This window comes from Macaca fascicularis, chromosome 6 (genome assembly GCF_037993035.2).
Source record: "Macaca fascicularis isolate 582-1 chromosome 6, T2T-MFA8v1.1".
In the NCBI taxonomy this organism is placed as follows: Eukaryota; Metazoa; Chordata; class Mammalia; order Primates; family Cercopithecidae; genus Macaca; species Macaca fascicularis.
In genome coordinates this window covers 37,434,011-37,461,617 of record NC_088380.1, presented here as the reverse complement: position 1 = coordinate 37,461,617, position 27,607 = coordinate 37,434,011, and the positions used below count along the sequence as shown (strand labels likewise).

The 27,607-nt window shown below is 38.6% G+C and overlaps 1 protein-coding gene across 14 annotated transcripts in view; it reads left to right on the top strand.

Annotated features, from left to right (window-relative positions):
* The window catches only part of CPLANE1 (ciliogenesis and planar polarity effector complex subunit 1), a 161,175-nt gene that overhangs the window by 118,050 nt on the left and 15,518 nt on the right, over window positions 1–27,607 (top strand). For 13 of the 14 annotated variants that reach the window (XM_045393633.2, XM_065546163.1, XM_073993307.1 and 10 more), the window contains 7 exons: window positions 2,494–2,581; window positions 7,967–8,131; window positions 11,340–11,370; window positions 11,867–11,995; window positions 23,567–23,732; window positions 26,515–26,573; window positions 27,229–27,396. In XM_045393633.2, the coding sequence (XP_045249568.2) occupies window positions 2,494–2,581; window positions 7,967–8,131; window positions 11,340–11,370; window positions 11,867–11,995; window positions 23,567–23,732; window positions 26,515–26,573; window positions 27,229–27,396 (806 nt within the window). Of the gene's footprint in view, window positions 1–2,493; window positions 2,582–7,966; window positions 8,132–11,339; window positions 11,371–11,866; window positions 11,996–23,566; window positions 23,733–26,395; window positions 26,574–27,228; window positions 27,397–27,607 lie in introns of all 14 variants that reach the window. The other variant, XR_012413613.1, reaches the window with a different exon arrangement.

Below are 27,607 nucleotides of genomic sequence, written 5' to 3'. Positions count from 1 at the left end.
CTAAATATCTATGGCAGGAAATAACAATGTGCCTGAATTTGAGCGGTAAGAATGGAGGGAAGGCATTAATAGGACTTAGAGATTGATAAGCTGTGGGAAGGTGAAGAAGACAACAGAGATTCACAGTGGTGTCCAAATTCCAGCCTGGGTGAATGGTGGAGCCATTTTCCAAACTAAGGAAGTGGAAGAGGGGTGTGTGTGTGTGTGTGTGTGTGTGTGTGTGTGTGAGAGAGATGTGTGTGTTGGGGGAGGGAGGCACAATGATTTCTATCAGGGACATGACAAATTTGAGGTGCTATGAGATAAGTAGGCAGTTCCTCAGAAGCAGCTGAGGAGCTACAACTGGGCTGAAGTTACAGATTTTGGAGTAATCAGTTAGGAGGAAGTTCAGTAATCAGTTAGGAGGAAGTTCAAATCATGATAGCATAGGCAGTCCTCAGGGAGAGCACATAGAGGAGAAAAGAAGAGGGCAAAGAATCTTGTAGAAACACTACCTTGTAAGGATGAGGATTCCACAAGACTTGAGAACAGTCTGAAGTCATAAGAGACTCAGGAGAAAGCCAGCCAAAGCAGGAGTTGCAGGAGGGAATTTCCACATATCTTAATGTTTAATGGACTCCTGTGCATGTCAAGATCACTCAGATGCTTTTTCAGAGTATACATTCTATCCCTGCTGAATCTGTTGGGGAGGTGGAGATGGCATGGCATGGCGTTTTGAAAAGGCTCTCAAAAATTCTGATAGGGCTCCTCTCTCAAGTCTTTTAAGACTTGAAGGTAGGGACAATGTCTTTTGCTACACAGGGTGGGCATTTAATAAATATTTGTTTAATGGTTGTCTTTGCTATCTTAGTTTTGATTCTGGCACTAATAAAATCACATTTACATACTAAAGATTCACCACTAGAACAGTTATTTATAATTGTGGCACAAGGTTGGGAGACAATTTCAAAGGAAGAGTTCCAAAAGCATTTTTTCAAAGCCCCTAAGTACAGTAGTCCCCTCTTATTTGCAGTTTTGTTTTCTGAGGTTTCTGTTACCCTTTGTACAGTATAAGAAGATGTTTTGAGAGACAGAAAGAAATCACATTCACATAACTTTGTTTACAGTATATTGTTATAATCATTCAATCTTATTCTTAGCAATTATTAATCTCTTACTGTGCCTAATTGATGAAGTAAACTTTATCATAGGTATGTATGCATAGGAAAAAACATAGTATACAGTCGGCGCTCTATATCCATGGGTTCTGCATCTGACAGTTCAACCAAGTGTGGATTGAAAATATTTAATAAAAACAAAAAGGATGGTTGCAGCTGTACTGAACATGTACAGAGTTTTTTCTTGTCATTCCTAAACATATGTCATAACAACTATTAATATTTAACATTTACATTGTATTAGATATTGTAAGTAATCTAGAGATTATTTAAAGTATATGGGAGAATATGTATAGGTTATATGCAAATACTGCACCATTTTATATAAGGGACTTGAGTGTCTGTGGATTTTGACGTCAGGAGCCAATCCCTCATGGATACTAAGGGACAGCTATAAATAAGGTTCGGTACTACCCACCGTTTCAGGCATCCGCTGGGGGTCTTGGAACATATCTCCCAGGGAAAAAGAGGGTATTTAGTCTTCTAAAATGACCACTTTGAAGGAAATAATGTTAATTTTGTATACACACACACACACACACACACAATTTATTTATTTATTTAATTTATTTTTGAGATGGAGTCTCACTGTGTCATCCAGGCTGGAGTGCAGTGGCGCAATCTTGGCTCACTGCAACCTCTGCCTCCCAGGTTGAAGCAATTCTCCTGCCTTAGCCTCCTGAGTAGCTGGGATTACAGGCACCTGCCACCATGTCCACCTAATTTTTATATTTTTAGTAGAGACGGGGTTTTGCCATGTTGGCTAGGCTGGTCTCAAACTCCTGACCTCGAGTGATCTGCCTGCTTCACCCTCCCAAAGTGCTGGGATTACAGATGTGAGCCACTGGACCCAGCAGGTTTGGTATATTTTTTAAAAATACTCTCACATTGTTATAATGTACACATAAATACAAACATCTTCACTTGCCTAAGAAAACAGCTTAGAGTCCTGGAAGAGGCCCAGGGATACTCTAGTAAGTAGTCTTGAAGACCTGGATTGACCATGTCATGCCACTAAAAAAGTCATTGAATCTCTCTGGGCTTTGTTCTCTCCTTTTTAATATGAGTTTGTCTAGATGGTAATTAAGGTTCTTCATTCTAAAATTTTATGATACAATTTTCCTGAGCCTCTTAAAAGTTTATAACTCAGTTAAGCTACAAATAAGTAAAAATTTCCTCTGCTTTATTGATCCCTACCATTTAGCTTATATTGGATTTAATCCCATTTCTTTTACTTTTACATTAATCCAAGTGTTTAAAACTTACATAAACTTGTTTGTTATTTTGAAATTATCAAAGTATTACCATTGTTTTGTCTTGTGTGTTTTTTCTACAGATTGGACCAGTGGATCACATTGAATTCTCTTCTGGCCCTGAATTCAAAAAAACATTAGCCTCAAAAACCATTAGCATTTCTGAAGAAGGTTTGTAGGGGCTGACAGGGACTGGCTGAAGTCTTGCTTTAGTTGACTGAAAGAATAAACATTGCTTTGTGGAGTGCCAGAAGTAGGAATAGTTTTCATATATGAGCTTAAGTCATCAGCTTCCCAATTTTTAGATAAGGATTTTTTTTTTGTAATGTGATTAGCTTCCACCTCAAAGCCTTTTTTTTTTTGGAGAAGGCAGTAACCTCCTCTGGATTTCATACCATGGGGCAAGTGTGGCCTGGAGCTCAGTTTTTGTGGATTCCAAGCCATTGGCCTCATAGTGCTGAGGATTGCACAGAACTTTGTGCTGAGGTTGCTGTTTGTCTGTGATCATCAGCTGAGCTGGAATTTGAGGTTCTGGTAAAATGGCCAGGCAGTGGTGAGGTATTAAGTTTTTTCATTTTTTATTGAAAGAATGAATTTGTTTTTACTTTCTACTGTGTGTGTAGTTTATACCTGTGTTCTCTTCTCATTCAGTCTTGTCAGTCTTTTCAAAAACCAGTGTTTGTTAATTCTGTTTGTTTCTCAGTTTCCTTTTTCGTTAATCTTTATTATTCTATTTTGGGGGGATTAACTTGTTGGCTTTTTTCTAACTTTATTTTTTCTTGTTTTCTAATATGTGTAATTGAGGCTGAATATGTTCCTGCATGGACCTACTTATCATCATCTGGTGTTGTTCAGGTCTACATAGTTTGTAGTTCACATTATGATTTGTTTAGCTTGTAAAAGGAGTTTTTAGCTTCTAAATATTAAGGATTCTAATATATAGGGCTATGTTTTTGTGGTCGATTTCCATTTTCATTGTATTTTGATTAGCTGATGTGTATGATGATATCAATTCTTAGAAATTTGTTAAAATTTCTCTTATGGCTGAGGATAGTCAGTTTTTATGTTATGTTCCACATTTATCTGAAGAGACCAAACATTTGCTGTTGGTTGTATGTATTGTATGTGTATATATCTCCCTTTGGTCAAGCTTCTAAATTGTATTGTCCAGATTTTTTATATTTTTTCTGATTCTTTAGTCAGCTTGATCCATTAATTTCTCAGAAGGTTGCATTAAAAATTACCCATAATGATTATGGAATTATTTATCCTTGTAAATCTGTTACATTCATCTTAAGGCTATAAGGTGAAAATAGTTCAGGATTGTTATATTTCTTGTTGGATTTTGTCTCTTTTATCACTAAGTAATTATTCCCAATAATCCTTTTTGACTTATAGTCGATTTTGTTTAATATGAACATTACTACCCCTGTGTTCTGGTATAACTTTTTGATATGTTTTTTTTTTAAATTTTATGTAAAATTTCTATGCTATTTTAATAGAAGACAGAATCATACAATTAACTTTCATATACTCAACAACAAACTTTAATCATTATCAACTCATGGCCAATCCATTTTTTACCTAAACACCTACCCACACCCACCCACTCTTCCCACCTTTTTCTTGATTATTTTGAAGTGAAACCCAGACAGCACGTTATTTTATGTATAAATATTTTATATGTATCTCTAAAAGATCAGGTCCATTTTTAAAACATAAGCACAATAATATTGACACTCCTTTAAAAAATTCTTAATATACTTATATATCTAATCAGGGTTCAAATGTTGCCAATTGTCTTGTTTCAAAAAATAGCTTTTTAGGCCGGGTATGGTTTCTCACACCTGTAATCCCAGCACTTTGGGAGGCTGAGGCAGGCGGATCACAAGATCAGGAATTTAAAACCAGCCTGGCCAATATGGTGAAACCCTGTCTCTACTAAAAATACAAAAATTAGCCTGGTGTGGTGGTGGGCGCCTATAGTCCCAGCTACTCAGGAGGCTGAGGCAGGAGAATTGCTTGAAGACCAGGAGGTGGAGGTTGCAGTGAGCCAAGATCATGCCACTGCACTCCAGCCTGGGCGACAGAGCGAGACTCCGTCTCAAAAAAAAAAAAAAAAAAAAAAAAAGCTTTTTAATTATTACAGTTGGAACCCAGGTAAGATCTGTATGTGGCCATTGGTTGATGGCTTGTAAGTCTCTTTACTTCTGGGTTCCTTCTCTCCTTTTTCTTCCTTGAAGTTTTCTTTGTTGAAGAAACAAGATATTTGTTCTGAAGTGTTTTTCAGAGACTGAATTTTGCTAATTGAGTCTCTGTGATGTCATTTAATGTGTCGTTTTCTCCTCTGTATTTCTTGTAAATTGGATATCCCTTTACTTTCAGGCTGTTTGATTGTGTTGTAGTTGTGTCCAGCATCTACCTAGATGTCATTCCTTTAAATAATTAGACAGTCTTTTTTAACTAGCAAGCATAATCAGTATTCATTTATTGTATTTACTGATATATTTGTGCTTATTTCTAATATCTTATTTCATGGGTTTTTTTTGCCCTTTTTTTCCTTTACTTTTTGTTCCTCTTTTTTGCCTTTTATTGGATTGAGTTTTCTATATTCTCTCTTTCCTACTGTATTGGTTCAGAAATTATACATTTCATTTTTAATTTTTAGTGGTTATTCTTGAATTTTTAACATTCATAGTTGAGTTAAAGTTTAAGGTGAAGTTGGACATGGTGGTGCATACCTGTAGTCCCAGCTATTCGGGAGGCTGAGGTGGGAGGATCACTCGAGCCCAAGAATTAAAGATTGTAGTATGCTATCATCACACCTATGAATAGCCACTGTACTCCAACCTGGACAACATAGTGAGACACCATCTCTTAAAATTTTTTTCTTTTTAAATTAAGGTGAATATATCTACCTCCCAAACAATATAAGGACTTTAGACCTTTTTAGCACTGATTTGTTCCCTCCATCTTCTCTGATACTGTTTTTTTTGTTTGTTTGTTTGTTTGTTTTTGAGAGTCTCGCACTGTGGCCCAGGTTGGAGAGTGCAGTGGTGTGATCTCAGCTCACTACAACCACCGCCTCCCAGGTTCAAGCAATTTTCCTGCCTCAGCCTCCCGAGTAGCTGGGACTACAGGTGCACACCACCACGCCTGGCTAATTTTTTCTATTTTCAGTAGAGATGGGGCTTCACCATGTTGGCCAGGATAATCTCAATCTCTTGACCTTGTGATCCGCCCGTCTCGGCCTCCCAAAGTGTTGGGATTATAGGTGTGAGCCACCAACCCAGCATCTGATACTGTTTTCAAATATTTGTAGATCTACTCTGTTTTTAACCCTCCCGTTTAGTTCCCCTTGCCTTTTATTTTTTAAGTCAGTGCTTAGCTAGGATTTCTCCACATTTGTCATTTTCTTTGCCAACAATTACTTCATTTTAAAATTTCTGATTTAAATAATGTAAATATGTAGGCAACAAATGTAGAAAACCAAAACAAGTTTCATGACACCTTTTATTGCCTGACATGCTCTCTGATATTTTCTCTTCTCTGCTATTGTTGCCCACAGTTGCTTCTTGCATCCACTTCTTTTTTTTGTTTGTTTTTTGAGATGGAGTCTCACTCTGTCAGAGTGCAGTGGCACGATCTTGGCTCACTGCAGCCTCTGCCTCCCGGGTTCAAGCAAAACTCTGTCTCGGCCTCCCGAGTAGCTGGGACTACAGGCCCCTGCCACCATGACTGGCTAATTTTTTGTATTTTTAGTAGACACGGAGTTTCCCCGTGTTAGCCAGGATGGTCTCAATCTCCTGATCTTGTGATCCACCTGCCTTGGCCTCCCAAAGTGCTGGGATTACAGGTGTGAGCCACCAGGCCCAGCCATATTTCTTTTATTTACCTTCTATTGGAGTAGGAATGATTCTTTAGTATTAAGATTTAACTTTGGGTACTTTTCACCGATAATATTTTGAAGTACTGCTTCCTCCCCATTTTTTCTTTTCTTTCTAAAACACCTGTTAGAGGTGTGTTGGACCTTCTCACTCTGTTACTTATATCTTTTTTTTTTTTTTAATGAGACAGAGTTTTGCTCTTGTTGTCTAGGCTGGAGTGCAATGACATGATCTCAGCTCACCGCAACCCCCACCTCGCGGGTTCAAGTGGTTCTCCTGCCTCAGCCTTCTGAGTAGCTGCGATTACGGGCATGTGCCACCACCCCTGGCAAATTTTTTGTATTTGTAGAGACAGGGTTTCTCCATTTTGGTCAGGCCAGTCTCGAACTCCTGACCTCAGGTGATCCGCCCACCTCGGCCTCCCAAAATGCTGGGATTACAGGTGTGAGCCACCACGCCTGGCCGCCTTATCTCTTTTAACCTCTTCTGCATAATTTCCTCCCTTTATCAGTGGTGCACTCAGGATGATTTCCTCAGATCTGTCTTTTAGTTTACTAATTCTCTTCTTTGCTGTGTCTTTGCTGTTTTAGCTATTTGTTATGATTTTAATTTTGGTGGCTATATTTAATATCTAGAAGTTGTATTTATTTCTTTTTCAGATCTATCTGCTCTTTGGATGTCCTGTCCTGTTTTTTTTTATTGCTGTTCCTATGCTTTATCTGTTTAATAATTTTAGTCATGTTTTATGACTAACCTTTTCTGATTGTTGTATTTCATATGTGCACATTATCAATTATTGAATCTGCATACTGACTCTCTTTCATGATTGGTTGTTCCTTTGTGTGATTTGTAATTTTTTATCATGGGCTTATCATTAGTAGAAGTTCTGCTAGATTATATGTATTTGTCTTTGGAGTAGTTTTGCATTTGCTTTTTGCTATCATTGAACAATGTAGGAAAAAATTGGAACAAATTTTAGTATACATTTCTTCACTTGGGGTTGCTGTACTGTATTGATGGTAGAAATTCAGACCCTGTTCATGCTTGTGGCAAGTCAGGGATTTTGATTTCTCAAAGGTGACTTTTATTTTTCTCTCAGCTACTATCCATGCATATAGAAAACTTATTTGCTGTTTCACCAGGGGAGAGATTTTCTTATTCCTATTTTATGGACAAAGCTGTCCTTCAATGCTCTAAGATAAATGAAGGTAGCTCAGTTTTTCCCTCATTGCAGTCTGCAGAAACCACATCTTCTATTCCTCAGTAGACTATCCTAGCATCATTGCCCACTTATTGCTCCAGCTTTGAGTTCCTTTTTCTTTTCTGGCACCAGGAGATTTCTCTGTTTAGAAAGATTGGTTGTATATTAAATATATTTTTTTTGTAATTTAGCGTGTCTGTGTTTTTATGGAAGGGCATAGGCCTGTGTACTTCAGCTCAGTCTGCCACGTTTAATGAAGTTGATAATAAATTTTATGGTTTATTTACTGTGGGAGAGCTTTAACTTCAAATTTTTTATTAAATTCATTATACAGTAGAAAGCTATTAGCATAATATGTGGTAAACTTCTAATATCTATGTTGCTAGTTGGAAGTATTAGCAATTGTTGTCTTTTCCATGTGATCTTTTTTTCTCTACTATTTTAATTGTAATATATACTCTGGATTAGTGCGTTTTTTGACACATATGGATGAAGAAGATCAAAGTGACAAAAAGGAGACTTCAGAACCTGAATTTTCAATAACAGAAAATTATTCTGGTCAGAAAACCCATGTGTTTCCTACTGCCGATTCAGCTGTCAGCCTTTCCAGTGATCAGAATACTACTTCTTCTGGTATTGTTCTTCACTTTTTCATTTACACATACTCTTATTCTCCATTATAATGTTACTGAATGTGATTTACTGGGAATACAGTTATGAAAGGTTTGTGAAGTCATTTTGTAATATTTATTTTAGGGGAAGGAAAGTTAAAACTTGCTATTCACATGAAGAACTATGACACCTTGTCACCTTCATAAGACATAATGCAATCATGTATCATATCTTGGTATAACTTAATATGAAATATATAGCAACTGGAATTACTATAATAGTTGACATTTACAAAAATTGAAAAATTAAAACTCTTCCAATTAAAAGAACTTTGAATTTTAATTTGAAAACAAAATAGTATCTATCATTTCTTGCACCTCTACCATGTGCATCACTGTTTTATATGCGTAGATTCTGGTTTAAGCCTGACCTATGAGGTGTAGACACTATTATTATCCCCATTTTACAGTTGAGGAGATTGAGATTTAGAAGGATTTAGTGCCACTTTTTGTTTCATTTCATTTGGAGGTAGCAATTAAAACTGCTATTCTTTAGTCCTAATGAATACATTTTATCCTATGAATAATAGGACATAGTAAATACATCTGTTCAATCACTGACAGTGGCTTGGAAATATGTTTTTTTCTCTCAGATATTGATGGTCAATTAAAATGATTTTACTGAGTGTTTAGTGTATGTTCTATTACCATTATTAAAGTGATATAAACAGTAAAAATGCTATTTTGAATGACATTACTGTTACTTAAAGAAAAGCTATTAGTAAGCTGACTTTAAATCTTGTAATGATTTTCTCAGTTCTTTCTAGATGCCATGTATGTTTTAGTCATCAACATATGGGGATAATAATTTCCACTTCACAGAGTTGTGAAGACTGAATATCATATATAAAGCATCTCAGAATCTTGTTTTATTTTCTTGGTCACTGATAGCTTTTCTCTTCTCTTCTCTGGGGTAGGATTGACAAATGAGGTTAAACAGGATTTGTATGCCTAGATGGTAGAGGGTTCCAATTATATCTGAGAAGTTTACACTCCATTTTATACTTGGGAATCATGGGAGAATTCTAGGCAGAGAAGTAAAATGAGGAGGTTTTGAGGAAAAATAGAACGGAGGCATAGAGACCACTGAGGAGGCTACAAAAATCTGACCTGGTAAATAATGAGGGCCTGGCTAGTGTTGTGGGAAAGAAATAGAAGAAACGAGACATTTTGAATTAGTAACTGATGGTACTCAGTGACTAGGTGGGTAAAAGAGGAGGAGAGGGGGAACATGGTTGTTTAGTGTTGCCAGAGTCTAAGGCAAAGGTATAACTAGGTCTGATGTCAAAGTCTAGACTCCAACCTTTTGGCTTCCCTGCGCCACATTGGAAGAAGAAGAATTGTCTTGGGCCACACGTAAAATACCCTAATGCTAACAATAGCTGATGAGCTAAAAAAAAAAAAAGTCCATGCATAAATCTCATAATGTTTTAAGAACGTTTACTTGGTAGTAAACAGGTACTGTGGCCGTGGGTTAGTGATCCTGGGTTACTAATAGGAGAAAGGGCAACTTGTTACTTAGCAAACACTTCAACCTTTAACCCAAGAGGTCACCATCTTCACTAATCTCATCTACTTCCCCATATGCAGCCCAGTCAGTATTGGAAGAGAATCCTTTAAGCTTTTTTTTCATGAATAGGCCAGTAGGGGCCTCTCAAATACTGAGAGAAAGTGTCTCTTTAATGGACCCTCTCTTTCCTAAGTACATAGGATTAATATCTTTTTCTACCTAGCAAAAAGCTATTAAGGGTAGTACTGTTACTATTACACTAACCTTAGATTTATGTGAGGTATTTCTTAGTTAAATTGAATTAGTCACCCTTAAGAACCCACAGATGCCCAGATTCTGAGAACAAAAATAAAATGCTTGATTTGGAGGTTAATAAATTAAATAGAACAATGTACTTTCAAGAAAACAGGTATTTCATATCAAAACCATGTGAATGTATAAGTCTTAAGGACAGATTTGGTTTATCTCAAGATAATAAAATCTTAAGGAATATTTTTTGAGAAGAGATGTCAGAACACTTTTCCCAAATTAATTCAGTTCTGTTTTTGGAATTAAACATATAGAAGATTGAATAGATTAAGTATTTTTCTTTGAAAATATATAGTTAATAATGGACAAGACTTAAAAATTATATTTTGGGCCGGGCATGGTGGCTCAAGTCTGTAATCCCAGCACTTTGGGAGGCCGAGACGGGCGGATCACAAGGTCAGGAGATTGAGACCATCCTGGCTAACATGGTGAAACCCCGTCTCTACTAAAAAAATACAAAAAAACTAGCCCGGCGAGGTGGTGGGCACCTGTAGACCCAGCTACTCAGGAGGCTGAGGCAGGAGAGTGGCGTGAACCCGGGAGGTGGAGCTTGCAGTGACCTGAGATCCGGCCACTGTACTCCAGCCTGGGCAACAGAGCGAGACTCCGTCTCAAAACAAAGCAAAACAAAACAACAACAAAAAATTATATTTTGGGTTACATTCTTACAAGTAAATTGCTCCTTGGATTTAAATAAGATATTTTCTGAAATATATTACTTTCAGATCACCAGAGGTTTGTTTTTTGTTTGTATATATTTTATAAAGTAAATTGCACTCCAGTACTCTAAACTGTGTACTAAGCAAAGAAGGGTTGTGCCTTCTGACATATATTATACTGAGTACTCAGGATAGAAAAGTAATAATCTTATACCAGCTGGGTGCGATGGCCCATGCCTGTAATCCCAGCACTTTGGGAGGCCAAGGCAGGTGAATCATTTGAGCTCAGTGGTTGGAGACCAGCCTGGGCAACACAGCAAGACCCCATATCTACAAAAAATACAAAAATTAGCCTGCATTGCAGCACACACCTGTAATCCCAGCCATTCAGGACGTTAAGGTGGGAGGTTCGCTTGAGCCTGGAGGCAGAGGTTGTAGTGTGCCATGACCTGCGCTTAGCCTGGGTGACAGAGTGAGACATGGTCTTAAAAAACATGTAGACAGTGTTCACTATCAGATAGCATATTCAAGAGGAGGATAAATATGCTGCAAATATATATCTATAAACCAATTTGGAGGTTTAAAAGTATTTTAATTTAATTTCTGGTTATATAATTTCTAAATTAGGTTAACAATTGAAAGCAAAAAAAAAAATGACCCAAAATTTTTATTAATAATGATTTTTTTTTTAGGTATGAATAGCAATGATGAATTATTTGAGAGGTAAATATCTTAAGAGTTAATTCATGATTTTCTTTAAAGTTGGGTGTGTGTAGATAGTGGAAATTTTGTTGTTCATATGTGTGTGAATTTTTACATTATACATCTTTGTGGTTTAAAGGAATATAAGTTTTCATTGGGTATGGAATATTTTTAAGAAATTGAGGATTGTTATATCCCTTACTGTTTTAGCACAAGTAATTAGAATTCAATAGACTATACTACATTTTCTTATATAAATATAGATCAAATTTAAACAGGCAGAATCTATAGAGGTTTTCTTCTGGGCCATATGTTTCCTTTTTAAAGAAAATCTACCAAGTCATTACTTTTTGTTGATTAGTCTTTTTCGCTGAGAGATACTAGAATTGCAGAAATAGAAGGAGCAGTAGATATATGTTTATCATTTTGTGTTCATTTGTTACATGTTTATTTTTGCTTAATGTAATTAAGTTGTAGATACTGATTTATATTTCTTAAATTACATTTGCAAATGAAGTGCTTCAGTAGATCCACTCCAGATGACTGGATTGACTGATATTGCAGACATTATTGATGACCTTATAACTAAAGACGGAGTTTCCAGTGAAGAGCTGGGCTTAACAGAACAAGCTAAGCGCACCTCCAGGTAATCATTGAATAATTCATTTTTAACCTGTTTAAAATGCTTCTCATTCAAGAATGTTCAAAACTTGTCATATTTTAATGTGATTTTTATGAAAAAAATCTGAAGCATAGAATAGATTTTTTTCTTCATGTTTTGTTATGTATATGTGTCAGTCTTCCCTTTTCCCTAACAGTTTATAGTATATAACTGTATCCTGTGAGTTTTCCCAAGAATCACTGTAAGTACAACATACATTTAATCCTATCTCTTACTAGAAGTAATTAATGATTTAGTTCATAGCACTTTATCCTAAAATTAACCCTTAGAATACATTTTAAATAGCTTTTCTGATGTATCATGCAAATAGAAAACAAAAAAGATCAGGCACTACTGTTTTTATATCAGATAAAACAGACTTTAAACCAACAGCAGTAAAAAAGGACAAAGAAGGGTTTTACATAATGATAAAGAGTTCAATTCAACAAAAAGACTTAACTATCCTAAATATATAAGCATTCAACATTGGAGCACCTAGATTCATAAAATAAGTACTTACAGACCTATGAAACTATTTAGGCAACCACATAGTAATAGTGGGGGACTTTAACACCTCACTGACAAAGTTAGACCTATCATCAAAGCAGAAAACTAACAAATTCTAGAATTAAATTAGACACTTAATCAATTGAACCTAATAGACATCTGCAGAATGCTCCACCCATCAACCCCAGAATATACATTCTTTTCATCTGCACATGGAATATACTGCAAGATCGACCAAATGCTTGGCTGTAAAGCAAGTCTCAATAAATTAAAAAAAAAAAAAAAAAAACCTGAAATCTGACTGATATGGTTTGGCCATGTCCCCATCCAAATCTCATCTTGAATTGTAGTTCCCATAATTCCCATGTGTCATGGGAGGGATCAGGTGGAGATAATTGAATTATGGGGACAGTTTGCCCTATCCTGTTCTCATGATAGTGAGTTCTCACAATAACTGATGGTATTATAAGGGGCTTCCTCCTTCAGTGGGCACTCATTCTTCTCCTTCCTACCATCATGTGAAGAAGGCCATGTTTGCTTCCCTTTCTGCCATGATTGTAAGTTTCCTGAGGCCTCCCCAGCCATGCTGAACTGTGAGTTAATTACACCTCTTTCCTTTATACCTTTATAAATTATTCAGTCTCAGGTATGTCTTATTTAGCAGTGTAAGAACAGACTAATATAGTAAATTGGTACCACAGAGAGTGGAGTGCTTCTGCAAAGATACCTGAAAATGTGGAAGCGACTTTGGAACTGGGTAACAGGCAGAGGTTGGAACAGTTTGTAGGGCTCAGAAGAAGACAGGAAGATGTGGGAAAGTTTGGAACTTCATAGAGACTTGTTGGGTGGCTTTGACCAAAAGCCTGATAGCAATATGGACAGTAAGGTCCAGGCAGAGGTGGTCTCAGATGAAGAAGAGGAACTTGTTGGGAACTGGAGGAGGTGATTCTTATTATCTTTTAGCAAAGAGACTGGTGACATTTTGCCCCTGCCCTAGAGATTTGTGGAACTTTGAACTTGAGAGAGATTATTTAGGGTATCTGGTGGAAGAAATTTCTAAGTGGCAAAGCATTCAAGAGGAAGCAGAGCATGAAAGTTTGGAAAATTTGCAGCCTGACAGTGCAGTATAAAAGAAACACCCATTTTCTGGGGAGAAATTCAAGCTCACTGCAGAAATTTGCATAAATAATGAGAAGCCAAATATTAGTCACCAAGACCATGGGGAAAATATCTCCAGGGCATGTTAGAGACCTTCATGGCAGCCCCTCCCATCACAGGCCTAGAGGCCTAGGAGGGAAAAATGATGTCCTGGGCCAGGCCCAGGCCCTCCCTGCTGTGTGCAGCCTAGGGACTTGGTGCCCTGCATCCTATCCTCTCTAGCTGTGGGTAGAAGGCGCCAAGATACAGCTCGGGCTGTGGCTTCAGAGGGTGCAAGCCCCAAACCTTGGCAGCCTCCATGTGGTGTTGAGCTTGTGGGTGAACAGAAGTCAAGAATTGAGGTTTGGGAACCTCCTCGTAGATTTCAGAGGATGTATGGAAATCCCAGACTGAAGTTTGCTGCAAGGGCAGAGCTCTCATGGAGAACCTCTACTAGGTCAGTGCAGAAGGGAAATGTGGGGTTGGAGCCCCCACACAGATTCCCTTCTGGGGCACTGCCTAGTGGAGCTGTGAGAAGAGGGCCACCATCCTCAGACCCCAGAATGGTAGATTTACCAACAGCTTGCACCATGTGCCTGGAAAAGTCACAGATAATGCCAGTTGTGGAAGCAGCTGGGGCAGAGGGCTGTACCCTGCAAAGCCTGCAAAGCCACAGGGACAGGAGCTGTGGACAGGACCTGTCCAAGACCATGGGAACCCACCTCTTGTATCAGCATGACCTGAATGTGAGACATGGAGTCAAAGAAGATCATTTTAGAACTTTAAGGTTTAATGACTGCCCTATTGGATTTTGGACTTGCATGAGGCTGATAGCCCCTTTGTTTTGGCTAATTTCTCCTATTTGGACTGGGTGTTTTTACCCAATGCCTGTACCTCCATTGTATCTAGGAAGTAACTAACTTGCTTTTGATTTTACAGGCTCATAGGCAGAAGGGATTTGCCTTGTCTCAAATGAGACTTTGGACTTGGACTTTGGAGTTAATGCTAGAATGAGTTAAGACTTTGAGGGACTGTTGGAAGGACATGATTGTGTTTTGAATTATGAAGACATGAGATTTGGAAGGGGCCAGGGCAGAATGATATGGTCTGGTTGTTTCCCCATCCACATCTCATCTTGGATTGTAGTTCCCATAATCCCCACATGTTGGTAAAGATAATTGAATCATGGAGGTAGTTTGCTCTGTCCTGTCCTCGTGATAGTAAAAACACTATTTCACGAGTTCTGATGGGTTTTTTGTTGGTTTTTTCTTTTTTTTTTTTGAGATGGAGTCTCGTTCTGTTGCCAGGCTAGAGTGCAGTGGTGCGATCTCAGCTCACTGCAACCTCCGACTCCCTGGTTCAAGCGATTCCTGCCTCAGCCTCCTGAGTAGCTGGGATTACAGGCATGTGCCACCACGCCCAGCTAATTTTTATATTTTTAATAGAGACAGGGTTTCACCATATTGGCCAGGATGGTCTCAATATCCTGACCTTGTGATCTGCCCCCCGTCGACTTCCCAAAGTGCTGGGATTACAGGTGTGATGCAGCAAAAGCAACATTGAGAGGAAAATTTAGAGGCTGGGCACGGTGTCTCACACCTGTAATCCCAGCACTTTGGGAGGCTGAGGCGGGTGGATCACCTGAGGTTGGGAGTTGGAGACCAGCCTGACCAACATGGAGAAACCTCATCTCTACTAAAAATATAAAACTAGCTGGGCATGGTGGCACATGCCTGTAATCCCAGCTACTCGGGAGGCTGAGGCAGGAGAATCACTTGAACCTAGGAGGCAGGGGTTGTGGTGAGCCAAGATCGTGCCATTGCACTCCAGCCTGGGCAACGAGAGCAAAATTCTTTCTCAAAAAAAAAAAAAAAAAAAAAAAAAAGTGGAAAGTTTATAGCACTAACCACCTGCATCAAAAAGTTCGAATGATTTCAAATTAGTGATCTAACATCACACCTAGAGGAAACAGAAAATCAAGAACAAGTTAACCCCAGAGCTAGCAAAATAAGTAACTAAAATCAGAGCAGAAGTGAACAAAATTGAGAACCAAATATCCATACAAAGAATCAATAAAACCAAAAGTTGGTTATTAGAAAGGATAAACTAGATTGATAGACCACTAGCTACATTAACAAAGAAAAAAAGAGGGAAGATCCAAATAAGCGCAATCAGGAAACAACAAAGGTAACATTACAATTGATCCCACAGAAATACAAAAGATCCTGAGACTATTATGAACACCTGTATGCACAAAGTAGAAAATCTAGAGGAAATGGGTAAATTCCTGGAAACACAACCTCCCAACATTGAATCAGGAAGAAATTTGAAACCCTGAACAGACCAATATGAAGTTCTGAAATGGAATCAGTAGTAAAAAACCCACCAACCAATAAAAGCCCCAGACTGGATGGATTGACAGCCAAATTCTGCCAGACATAAAAGAAGAGCTGATAGGAATTCTACTGAAACTCTTTAAAAAATCAAGGAGGACAGACTCTTCCCCAGTCATTCTATGAAGGTGGCATCACCCTGATACCAAAACCTGGCAAAGACACAGGGAAAAAGGAAAACTGTAGGCCAATATCCCTGATGAATATAGAAGCAAAAATCTTCAACAAAATACAGCAAACCGAAAGCAGCACATCAAATTGTGGTGATTGTTAATTCACCACAATCAAATAGGCCTCATTTCTAGGATGCAAGATTGGTTCAACATACACAAATCAATAAATGTGATTAATAGCCATTCATGACACACCCACAGCCAACATCTTACTGAATGGGCAAAAGCTGGAAGCATTCACCTTAAGAACTGGTACAAGACAAGGATGCTCAATCTTACCATTTCTATATAACATAGTACTGGAAGTCCTAGCCAGGGCAATCAAGTAAGAGAAATAAATGCAAGGCATCGAAATAGGAAAATAAGAATTCAGATTACCTCTTTTCCATGACAGTATGATTCTATACCTAGAAAACCTAAAGACTCCTCCAAAAGCCTCCTAGAACTGATAAATGACTTCAGTAAAGTTTCAGGATACAAAATCAATATACAAAAATCAGTAGCGTTTCTATGGAGAACCAAAGCAAGAATGCAGTCCCATTTACAACAGACACACACACACACACCTCTTAGAGCTCTAAGACCAAGTTATATCAGTGTTTATTTGAGCTCGGGGAAGAAAGTCAGTAAAAGAAGGCAATCACAGCAGTTCTTGTATTTGTAAGTGAAGGGCAAGGAATTAGATGTAACTAGAGTTTGTGCATTAGAAGGAAAGAGTGGGACTAGCTGAGTATGGAGACCAGAGGGAATCACTGAGTTCAACCTATTGACAAGCAGTAGGGGGTGATCAGAAGGGGCTTTTTTTCTTTTCATTTTGCTTCAGGAGAAAAACGATTTAATATCTACCAACTTCCCCATCCCCCAAGTAGCTGCATTCTGCGATTTCAACTTTTCTTCCAATTCTTACTCCTGTTTTCTCCGCTTATAAAAGGAAAGTTATCAAAAACAAAGGAAGGTTATCAAAAACAAAATACATTGGCAAAGTACTCATCACTTCTTCGACTTATATTTTTATTGCCATGAAACTATTTCCTGTGTTCTTCTATCCAGACAGACATTCACTGCAGTCTATAAAGTGAAAGATGTAAGCAAGGATATATAACTGTTTCAGTGAACAGATTTGATGAAATGCCTTCTGTTTTAGTACTTTAAGTTTATCACATTTTGTTGACTTCTGACATTCCATTTTTCCTAGATTGGAGGAAAGATCTGTTTATGTAGTTTTTAAATGTGCCAGTGCCTGCACGTTAAGTTTTTTAAAAATAAAATTGTATAAAACATATAATGTATTGGTCTTTTGGGGGGAATTAGATGCATCATCACTGTATTACACTGTATCACAACTGTATTACAGCTTCATCAACATTAACTGGTTTGCTTTCGTGATGTTTCTGAGGAATTGGTTCTTTTTGCAGAGGTTCAAGAGAAAGGGCTTTTGAGAAGTTCTCTAGTTCCTTTTGTATATTTACAAATGCTTTATTCACATTGTTAACTTTTCATCATTCATAATGTATATTTTAAGATTAGTGGGCTGGGTGCGGTGGCTCACGCCTATAATCCCAGCACTTTGGGAGGCTGAGGCAGGTGGATTACCTGAGGTCAAGAATTCGAGATCAGCCTGGGCAACATGGTGAAACCTCATCCCTACTAAAAATACAAAATTAGCCAGGCGTAGTGGCACATGCCTGTAATCCCAGCTACTCGGGAAGCTGAGGCAGGAGAATCGCTTGAACCTGGGAGGCGGAGAATGCAGTGAGCCGAGATCGCGCCATTGCACTCCAGCCTGGGCAACAAGAGTAAATCTCCATCTCACCAAAAAAAAAAAAAAGAAAACAGGTTAGTGGTAACTGGCTTTGCTTTGTTTTTAGCCTTAAAGTTGTTGTGTCTGGCAATGTGAAATACGTTCCTGGACTTCTGCCCCCTTAATTTGTTCTTGGCCATTGTCTTTGATGTGTATATGCAGGTTCTTTTTTTTTTTTTTTTAAATTAATTTCCGTAGGTTTTGGGGGAACAGGTGGTATTTGGTTACATGAGTAAGTTCTTCAGTGGTAATTTGTGAGATTTGGTGCACCCATCAACCTCAACAGTATATACTGTACCCAATTTGTAGTCTTTATTCCTCACCCACCTCCCACCCTTTCTCCCAAGTCCCTGAAGTCCATTGTATCATTCTTAGGCCTTTGTCTCCTCCTAGCTTATGAGTGAGAGCATATGACATTTGGTTTTCCATTCCTGAGTTATTTCACTTAGAATAATGGTCTCCAATTCTATCCAGGTTGCTGCGAATGCCATTATTTCATTCCTTTTGGTGGCTGAATAGTATGACATGGTGTATATGTGTACCACAATTTCTTTATCCACTCATTGCTTGATGGGCATTTGGGCTGGTTCCATATTTTTGCAATTGTGAATTGTGCTGCTATAAACGTGTGTGTAAGTATCTTTTTCATATAATGACTTCTTTTCCTCTGGGTAGATATCCAGTAGTGGGATTGCTGGATCAAATGGTAGTTCTACTTTTAGTTCTTTAAGGAACATCCACACTGTTTTCCATAGTGGTTGTATTAGTTTACATTCGCACCAGCAGTGTAGGAGTGTTCCCTTTTAACCGCATCGCTGCCAACATCTATTGTTTTTTGATGTTTTAATTATGTTCATTCTTACAGAAGTAAGATGGTATCGCATTGTGGTTTTTATTTGCATTTCCCTGATCATTAGTGATGTTGAGCATTTTTTCACATGATTGTTGGCCATTTGTATATCTTCTTTTGTGAATTGTCTCTTCATGCCTTAACTCTATTGTTTTGATGGGATTTTTTTTTCTTGCTTATTTATTTGAGTTCTTTGTATATTCTGGGTATTAGTTCTTTGTCAGATGTATAGATTGTGAAGATTTTCTCTCACCCTGTGAGTTGTCTGTTTACTTTGCTGATTGTTTCTTTTGCTGTGCAGAAACTTTTTAGTTTAAGTTCCACCTATTTTTTTCTTTTTTTTTTTTTTGAGACAGAGTCTTGCTCTGTTGCCCAGACTGGAGTGCAGTGGCTGGATCTCAGCTCACTGCAAGCTCCGCCTCCCTGGTCTACGCCATTCTCCTGCCTCAGCCTCTCGAGTAGCTGGGACTAGTTACACACCTGTAGTTGGGACTACAGGTGTGTAACGAGCCGCCACCTCGCCCGGCTAGTTTTTTGTATTTTTTTGGTAGAGACGGGGTTTCACCATGTTAGCCAGGCTGGTCTCGATCTCCTGACCTTGTGATCCGCTCGTCTCGGCCTCCCAAAGTGCTGGGATTACAGGCGTGAGCCACCGTGCCCGGCCAGTTCCACCTATTTATCATTGTTTTTGTTGCATTTGCTTTTAGATTCTTGGTCATGAAGCCTTTGCGTAAGCCACTGTCTAGAAGGATTTTTCCTGTGTTATCTTCTAGAATTTTTATGGTTTCAGGTCTTAGATTTAAGTCCTTGATACATCTTGAGTTGATTTTTGTATAAGGTGAGAGATGAGGATCCAGTTTTATTCTTCTACATGTGGCTTGCCAATTATCCCAGCACCATTTGTTGAATAGAGTGTCCTTCCCCCTTTATGTTTTTGTTTGCTTTGTCGAAGATCAGTTGGCTATAAGTATTTGGGTTTATTTCTGGGTTCTCTATTCTGTTCCATTGGTCTGCGTGCCTATTTTTATACCAGTACCGTGCTGTTTTGGTGACTATGGCCTTATAGTTTGAAGTCATAATGTGATGCCTCCAGATTTATTCTTTTTGCTTTGTCTTGCTTTGGCTATACAGGCTCTTTTTTTGGTTCCATATGAATTTTAGGATTGTCTTTTCTAGTTCTGTGAAGAATGATGATGGGGTTTTTTTTGTTGTTGTTGTTTTGTTTTTGTTTTTGTTTTTGTTTTTTTACAGAGTCTCACTTTGTTGCCCAGGCTGGAGTGCAGTGGCACAATCTCAGCTCACTGCAACCTCTGCCTCCTGGGTTCAAGCAATTTTTCTGCCTCAGCCTCCCTAGTAGCTGGGATTACAGGTCCGCACCACCACACCCGGCTAATTTGTTCATTTTTAATAGAGATGGGATTTTGCCATGTTGGCCAGGCTGATCTTGAACTCCTGACCTTAGGTGATCCACCCGCCTCAGCCTCCCAAAGTGCTGGGATTACAGGTGTGAGCCACTGCACCTGGCCCTTATGGTGGTATTTTGATAGGAATTGCATTGAATTTGTAGATTGCTTTTGGCAATATGGTCATTTTCACAATATTGATTCTACCCATCAATGAGCATGGGATGCATTTCCATTTGTTTTGTTATCTATGATTTCTTTCAGCAGTAATACATGCATGCAGGTCCTTAAGTGCCAGGTGGCACCATCTGCATGCAGCACAGGGCTTTAAGATGGAAATTAGAGCCAGTTAGAAGATTTATTTCAGTAGTTTAGAGATGAGGTGATCAGAATGAAGAGTGTAGGGTAATAGGTGTAAGTAAACATTTGGAGGCTATCAGGTGGTAAGAATGACAGCTTTTCTACTTGGGTGACTGAGTTGATGGTGATTTCTTTAGCAGGATAAAGAATGCAGGGGCAACACAGGGAAAACCAATCTCTACCAAAAATATAAAAATTAGCCAGCCTCATAACCCAATCTCAAAATAAATTTTTTTTAAATAAAAATATCTTTTAAATCCTGCATTCTGTTAATTTTGCTTCCTTCCCTGAGAAGGACATAATATATCTTTTGTTTGTTTATTTGTTTTTTGAGACAGGGTCTCAGTCTGTCACCCAGGCTGGGGTGCAGTGGCACAATCATGGCTTACTGCAGCCTCAACCTCCCCAGGCTTAGGTGATTCTCCCACCTTAGCCTGCAAGTAGTTGGGACTACAGGTGTGTGCCACTGCATCCAGCTAGTTTTTACAGTTTTGGTAGAGACTAGGTTTCAAAAACACAAATAAGTAATTAAATAAATTAATTTAATTAAATAATGGCTGGGCTCAGTGGCTCACTCCTGTAATCCCAGCATTTTGGGAGGCTGAGGTGGGCGGATCACCTGAGATCAGGAGTTCGAGACCAGCCTGGCTAACATGGTGAAAACCCGTTTCTACTAAAAATACAAAAAGCTGGGCATGGTGCTGCGAGTCTGTAATCTCAGCTACTCAGGAGTCTGAGGCAGGAGAATCGCTTAAGCCTGGGAGGCAGAGGTTGCAGTGAGCAGAGATCGTGCCATTGCACTCCAGCCTGGGCAACAAGAACGAAACTCCATCTCAAAAAAATAAATAAAAAAGAGAATACAGTTTTAGATATAAGGTGGCAGAAAAACATCGAGTGGTAATATTCAGTGGTATATTAGTTTTAAGTCCTCTGCAAAGCAGATGGGATTTTGATGAGCAAGAGATTTATTTGGAGAAATGCCTGTGAAGGAAAAAGGGAGGATGCCATAAAATTGGGGAAAACTATCAGACTGCAGTGTTGATGTAGATTTGACCCTGTGCTGGGGGTCCCCAAGATCACCCCCAGGTTCAGAAATCACCTAGGAGGATGCACAGAACTCAGCAAATAGTCATTTTCATGGCTATAATTTATCCTAACAGGAGGCAAAAGGTACATGGAGTAAATTCCAGGGGAAATCAGGCACAAACTTCCAAGAGTCTTTTCCCAGTGGAGTCGCACAGAATGCACTTAAATCCTCCAGTAACAAGTTGTGACAACATGTGTAAAATGTCTACCAGGCAAGCCCATTAGAAACTCCATGCCTGGGGTTTTACTGGGGGGATACTGCCTGCCATGTGTAAAGATTCCAGAGTCTCTAAAGGAAAGCAGATATTCAGAATAAAATGTATTGTTTGTATTTGTGACTAGTCTTCTGTTTAGGAGGGTGTCTTCTTCAATCACTGGGTGATGCATCTGTCCAAGTCCCCATCTTTTAAAACAGAAACTTTTTAAAATTTTACTTTTTGGAGACGGAGGTTTGCTATTTTGCCCAAACTGGGCTTGAACTCATGATTGTCCCACTTCAGCCTCCCAAGTAGCTGGGATGACAGGTGCATGCCACTGCACCTGGCCCCAAATCCCCATTTTGCACCACCCATTTTCTCAGACCACTCCTAGTACATGTATGTTAGTTCAGATCCTCCAAGAAGCTAAGGTCGGTTTAGCTGCAGAAGAGATTTACTGGGGAAAATGCTTGTGAGAGGATAGCAGAATGCAGGGAAGAAGTAAGGAGAAGCATCAGACTACGATGCAGCTCTCAGTCCTCCCTGTAAAGGAGAGGGAAAGAGGGTAGGGGAGACAGAGTCTCAGTGCACTGTGTAGTTTTAAGAATGTTTCAACTGGGTCAATGGTAAGACCTCAGGCCAAGTCACCCACAGAGTCACCTGTGTCTTGCAGGAATGGGCCTTTCACAGTATCCCTGCCATGCTTAGTCCATTAATTTGGGCCAGACCATGGAAAGTGTGACATGAACCTAAGCATGGGAGTAGATCCAGAAGGGCAGGTGTTGGAAGTCACCTCTGTGTTGCAATTGTTTTGTTTTTTTGAGACAGTCTTCCTTTGTCACCCAGGCTGGAATGCAGTGGCAAGATCACTGCTCACTGCAGCTTCGACCTCCCAGGCTCAAGTGATCCTCCCACCCACCTCAGTCTCCTGAGTAGCTGGGACTACAGGCATGTGCCATTCAACCTGGCAAATTTTTTTTTCTTTTTTATAGAGATGGCATCTCATCATCTTGCCCAGGCTGGCCTTGAGCTGCTGGGCTAAAGCAGTCCACCTGCCTTGGCCTCCCAGAGTTCTGGGATTACAGGTGTGAGCCACTGAGCCCAGCCCTGTATTAGAAGTTTTGAAGTTGATAGAAATAGTGCAGGGAATAAGTTATATTAATAGATAAAGAAGTGAAAACCTCCCCATTTTACATGATGTGATTATTATGCATTGCATACCTGTATCAAAATATCTCATGTACCTTATATACATCTACTATGTACCCACAAAATTAAAAAGTTAAAAAAAAAAGTCAAAAGGAGAACCTTTAAGACATTAGTTTTGAAGCAGTGAGCAGACAAGAAAGGAGCCAATGCAGGAGGCTATATAGTTTTCTGAGAGTTAGGAAAAGATCCAGTAAGATAGAGTTTAAAGAAGAAGGGAAAAGAGTTTAAGGCAAATGTTGTAAAGAAGTTGTTAGCTTTCTGAGTCCCTTTTCAGTGGAGTTCAGGTAACAAATTGGAGTGAGTTGACTAGAGAACATAAGTATATACTGCTTTTGAAGATGGGGCAAAATATTTCCAGATAAATAGTGTTTAGTCATGATATATCTTATCTGCATAACAAATTTAAAAGCAAATGATGTCTTACTTGTTAAATTTCTCAGAATTCAGCATTCTTCTGGCAGACATTCACAAAGAACTGACAAGGAAAGAAGAGAGATTCAAGCCTGGATGAAAAGAAAACGAAAAGAAAGAATGGCAAAGTACTTAAATGAGCTGGCAGAAAAGAGAGGGCAAGAACATGATCCTTTCTGTCCCAGAAGCAATCCAGTAAGTCTGCAGTGTCAAGGGCAATGGAATTATAGAATATGTGTAATTACTTTCCTGGCAAAATTTTAAGAAAAAGATTAACATAATTTGGATACATTTTTAATTTGGCATATAGAAAAGTAAATGTTTTACTTAAGTCAGGAAAAGTTAATTACCTTAAAACGTTACAGGATATTGTGCTAACCAAGTTATACTGAATTATCTTAAATATTTTTTTGTCCCCCAGGCTAATGATGGCTGTAGCATTTTAACAAGAGGAAGAGGTTGAGTAATTGGGTGACCAATTGGAGTTGTTCCTTTAATTTTCAGTGAGAGTCATTGACAGTTGAAACAACTGACTATGTGTATTAAAGCCATTTTAAAAACTCACTTTTCTATGCCTGTTCCCTTACTTAGTTTATAAAATTTACTTGCTTAGAAAACTTTGAGGCTCAGCATGGTGGCTCATGCTTATAATCCCAGCACTTTGGGAGACCAAAGTGAGAGGATCACTTTTGACCAAGAGTTGAGAGCATCCTGGGCAACAACATCGTGAGACCTCGTTTCTACCAAAAAAAAAAAAAAAAAAAAAGAAATTAGCCAGGTTGGTAGCACACACTTGTAGTCCCAGCTACTCTAGAGGCTGAGGCAGGAGGATCATTTGAGCCCAGAAGTTTGAGACTGTATTGAGCTATGATCACACCACTGCACTCCAGCCTGGGAGACAAAGGGTGACCCTGTGTCTACAAATAAAGCAAAAGCTAACAAATAAAAAGCCCCTTAATTTTCTGTTAATAAGTTACCTACAAAAAATACAAAAAAAAATTGTCATGTATCAACAGAACAATGTCACTTCTGTGTGTGTGGTTTTTGTTTTTTTAACTGTCTTTAAAACTGTCAGCATTTATTTACTGAGCCCTAAATACAGACATCACCATAGCCAGGTCAGGTATATTTTTTTTCAGATGGTAAAACAAAGCACTGTTACTTTGATAGTCACATTACTATGAAAATTACATTTAGATTACAGTTTATCTTTTACTTTGTAATCTGAAATAAAATATAATATCCCTTCATTTTTTCAGCATCATTAGGATAACAAATTATTTTGGTGAATTTTCCAGATAAACTGTTCCATTAAAACACCAAATGGTGCAACAGTAGGTGAACTATTGTTTAAAGTGCAATTTACTTACCTGTCTCTGAAAAGAGTATATTGGTGTTAACATAACATTTTCTTGATAGCCCAGGAGACATGGTAGTGGCCTTCAGGGCTACTGAGGTACATGAACAGAATCTTAAAGTGTGTACATGTGTATTTGAGAGAAGAATGTGTGTGTGTGTGTGTGTGTGTGTGCGCGTTCCCCCACCCTAATGTAGAATGGGTTCTGACATTACCTTCTCGCTGTCAGGGAAGTAAATACCCAAGATGGTTAGAATTGTGTCCAAATTTAGAATAAATTGGCCAGGAATAGTGGCTCATATCTGTAATCCCAGCACTTTGGGAGTCCGAGATAGGAGGATCACCTGAGGCCAGGAGTTCAAGACCAGCCTAGGCAACATAGTAAGACCTCGTCTCTAAAAAAAAAAAAATAAAAAGTAAGAAAATGAAAATTAGCCAGATGTAGTGGCACACACCTGTAGTCCTAACTACTCGAGGTGAGAAGATCACTTACGTCCAGGAGTTGGAGATTAAAGTGAGTTGTGATCATGCCACTGCACTCCTGCCTGGGCAACAGAGTGAGCTCTTGTCTCAAAATAAGTAAACTCTAAGGGTTTAAGAACTGCTTGGTTCATAGATTTTGTGGTCTCATTCAAGATTGCAGACATTTTTTGTTTTGTTTTTTAACTTCTATTTGGGTAAGTTTGGATGGGATTAGTGAGGTATTAATGTAATTAAAATTTTCATTTGAATTTCTATTAGAAATCAACAAGACCTTTAATTTGTTAGTGACTACTTCTCTACAGGACCTTGAAAAAGTGCGTTTACTTCTGAGTGTCCATTTTTATATACATAATTGTGTGTGAAAAGAACCTCACATGTAACTCACACCAATAGTTCTTAATGTTCTGGAATAATATGTATGTGTCTGACATTTGTTGTTTGCCTTCTGGTGTATAACTTGAAGAGTTTACAAGTCACAGTCAATTCACTGTAGTAGGTTTCTGATAAACATTTTAAAACATAAAAATAATGATTTTAAATGTCTAATTTCAGCTTTATTAACAGGCTCTTGGTGAGGTTAGTTACAAGATTGAGTACAAAGCATAGGTGCTTCCACCTAAAATGTTCCTACTTCACATTTTTTGTGCAGCCAAATAAGATTCTCTCCTAATTAACTCAATAAAATATATTAACTGAACTAGGAAAATAGATTTTGCATTCCATTTATTAAATTTTTCTTTATTTTGAAATGGAGTCTTGCTCCGTCGCCCAGGCTGGAGTGCAGTGGTGCGATCTCAGTTCACTGCAGCCTCTGCCTCCTGGGTAGCTGAGATTGCAGGTGTATGCCACATACCCGGCTAATTTTTGTATTTTTAGTAGAGACGAGGTTTCACCATGTTGGCCAAGCTGGTCACGAACTCCTGACCTCAGGTGATCCGCCCGCCACCGCCTCCCTAACTTGGTTTTTACTTTCATTACATGATGTTTTAATTTAACTTTTTTATGTTTTGTGCTACAGTAGGAAGCTTCATCAAACACCACAGTGTTTTGTACTGTTTCCTCAATAACAGAATTATGTCTAATGGTTTAATTATTTGGATTGAACAATAATGAACCAACTGGATATTTCTTATGCAGCTTTACATGACTTCAAGGGAAATAAGGCTGAGACAAAAGATGAAGCATGAAAAAGACAGGTGAGTTTGGTAGCTGTAACCCTGTGTATTCTCTCTGACTTCCTTACTACCTGAGGCATAGGTTAATGCCTTAGGAATTCAGTTTTCACAATAGTCTCTTTTTTGTCAATAAACAGAAAATTATGGAAGATATCACTGCAAGGAAAATAATGAGACTCACTAGCCTTTTTTCAAATTTGCTTTCAAATATTACGTGTTTCATTCAGTTTTTAAGACTTTTATTTCTGCTGTTCTCCCTTTCCCAACCCAGATATTTACATGCATTTGGGAAATACTCCAGAGACCATAACTACAAGTACTTTTAATGATACTACCTAATAATCATTTTCAGAAACCTGACGAATAGAAGGATGTGAGAAGCGTTGAAGAAAGAAAATGCTAAGTGAAATTAGCCAGGCATGGTGGCCCCGTGCCTGTAATCCCAGCTACTTGGGAGGCTGAGGCAGGAGAATCGCTTGAACCCAGGAGGCGGAGGTTGCAGTGAGCCGAGATCGTGCCATTGCAATCCAGCCTGGGTGACAAGAGTGAAACTCCGTCTCAAAAAAAAAAAAGAAGAGAAAAGAAAATGCTAGGTGATCTTCGAACACTATATTCCCTCTGGATAGATGAACTGAAAGCGACTCTTAGTAAATGATGCTTAATTCTTTGTCTACAGATTGCTGCTCTCTGAACACTACAGTCGTCGAATCTCACAAGCATACAGTCTGATGAATGAACTATTATCTGAGTCAGTACAGCTACCAGCTGTACCACAGAAACCATTGCCTAACAAACCCAGCCCTACTCACTCTTCCAGATATCAACACTGCCCTTCTTCAAGAGGGTAAGACAAGGTTTGACATGCCATTTGGCAAGATAATGTCAGGCCTGATAAGAAGAAATGTAGCACTTTTGTGACCTAAGTTCAGTGCATTTGCATTTACCCTGGAGTTGTGATGATAAAGTGAAGGAAAAAAAGTAGTCTCATAATCATGAGGTCTTTATACATTGATATAATCACCAAGGAAAAAGGCAGAAATTGTGTTATATTTCTC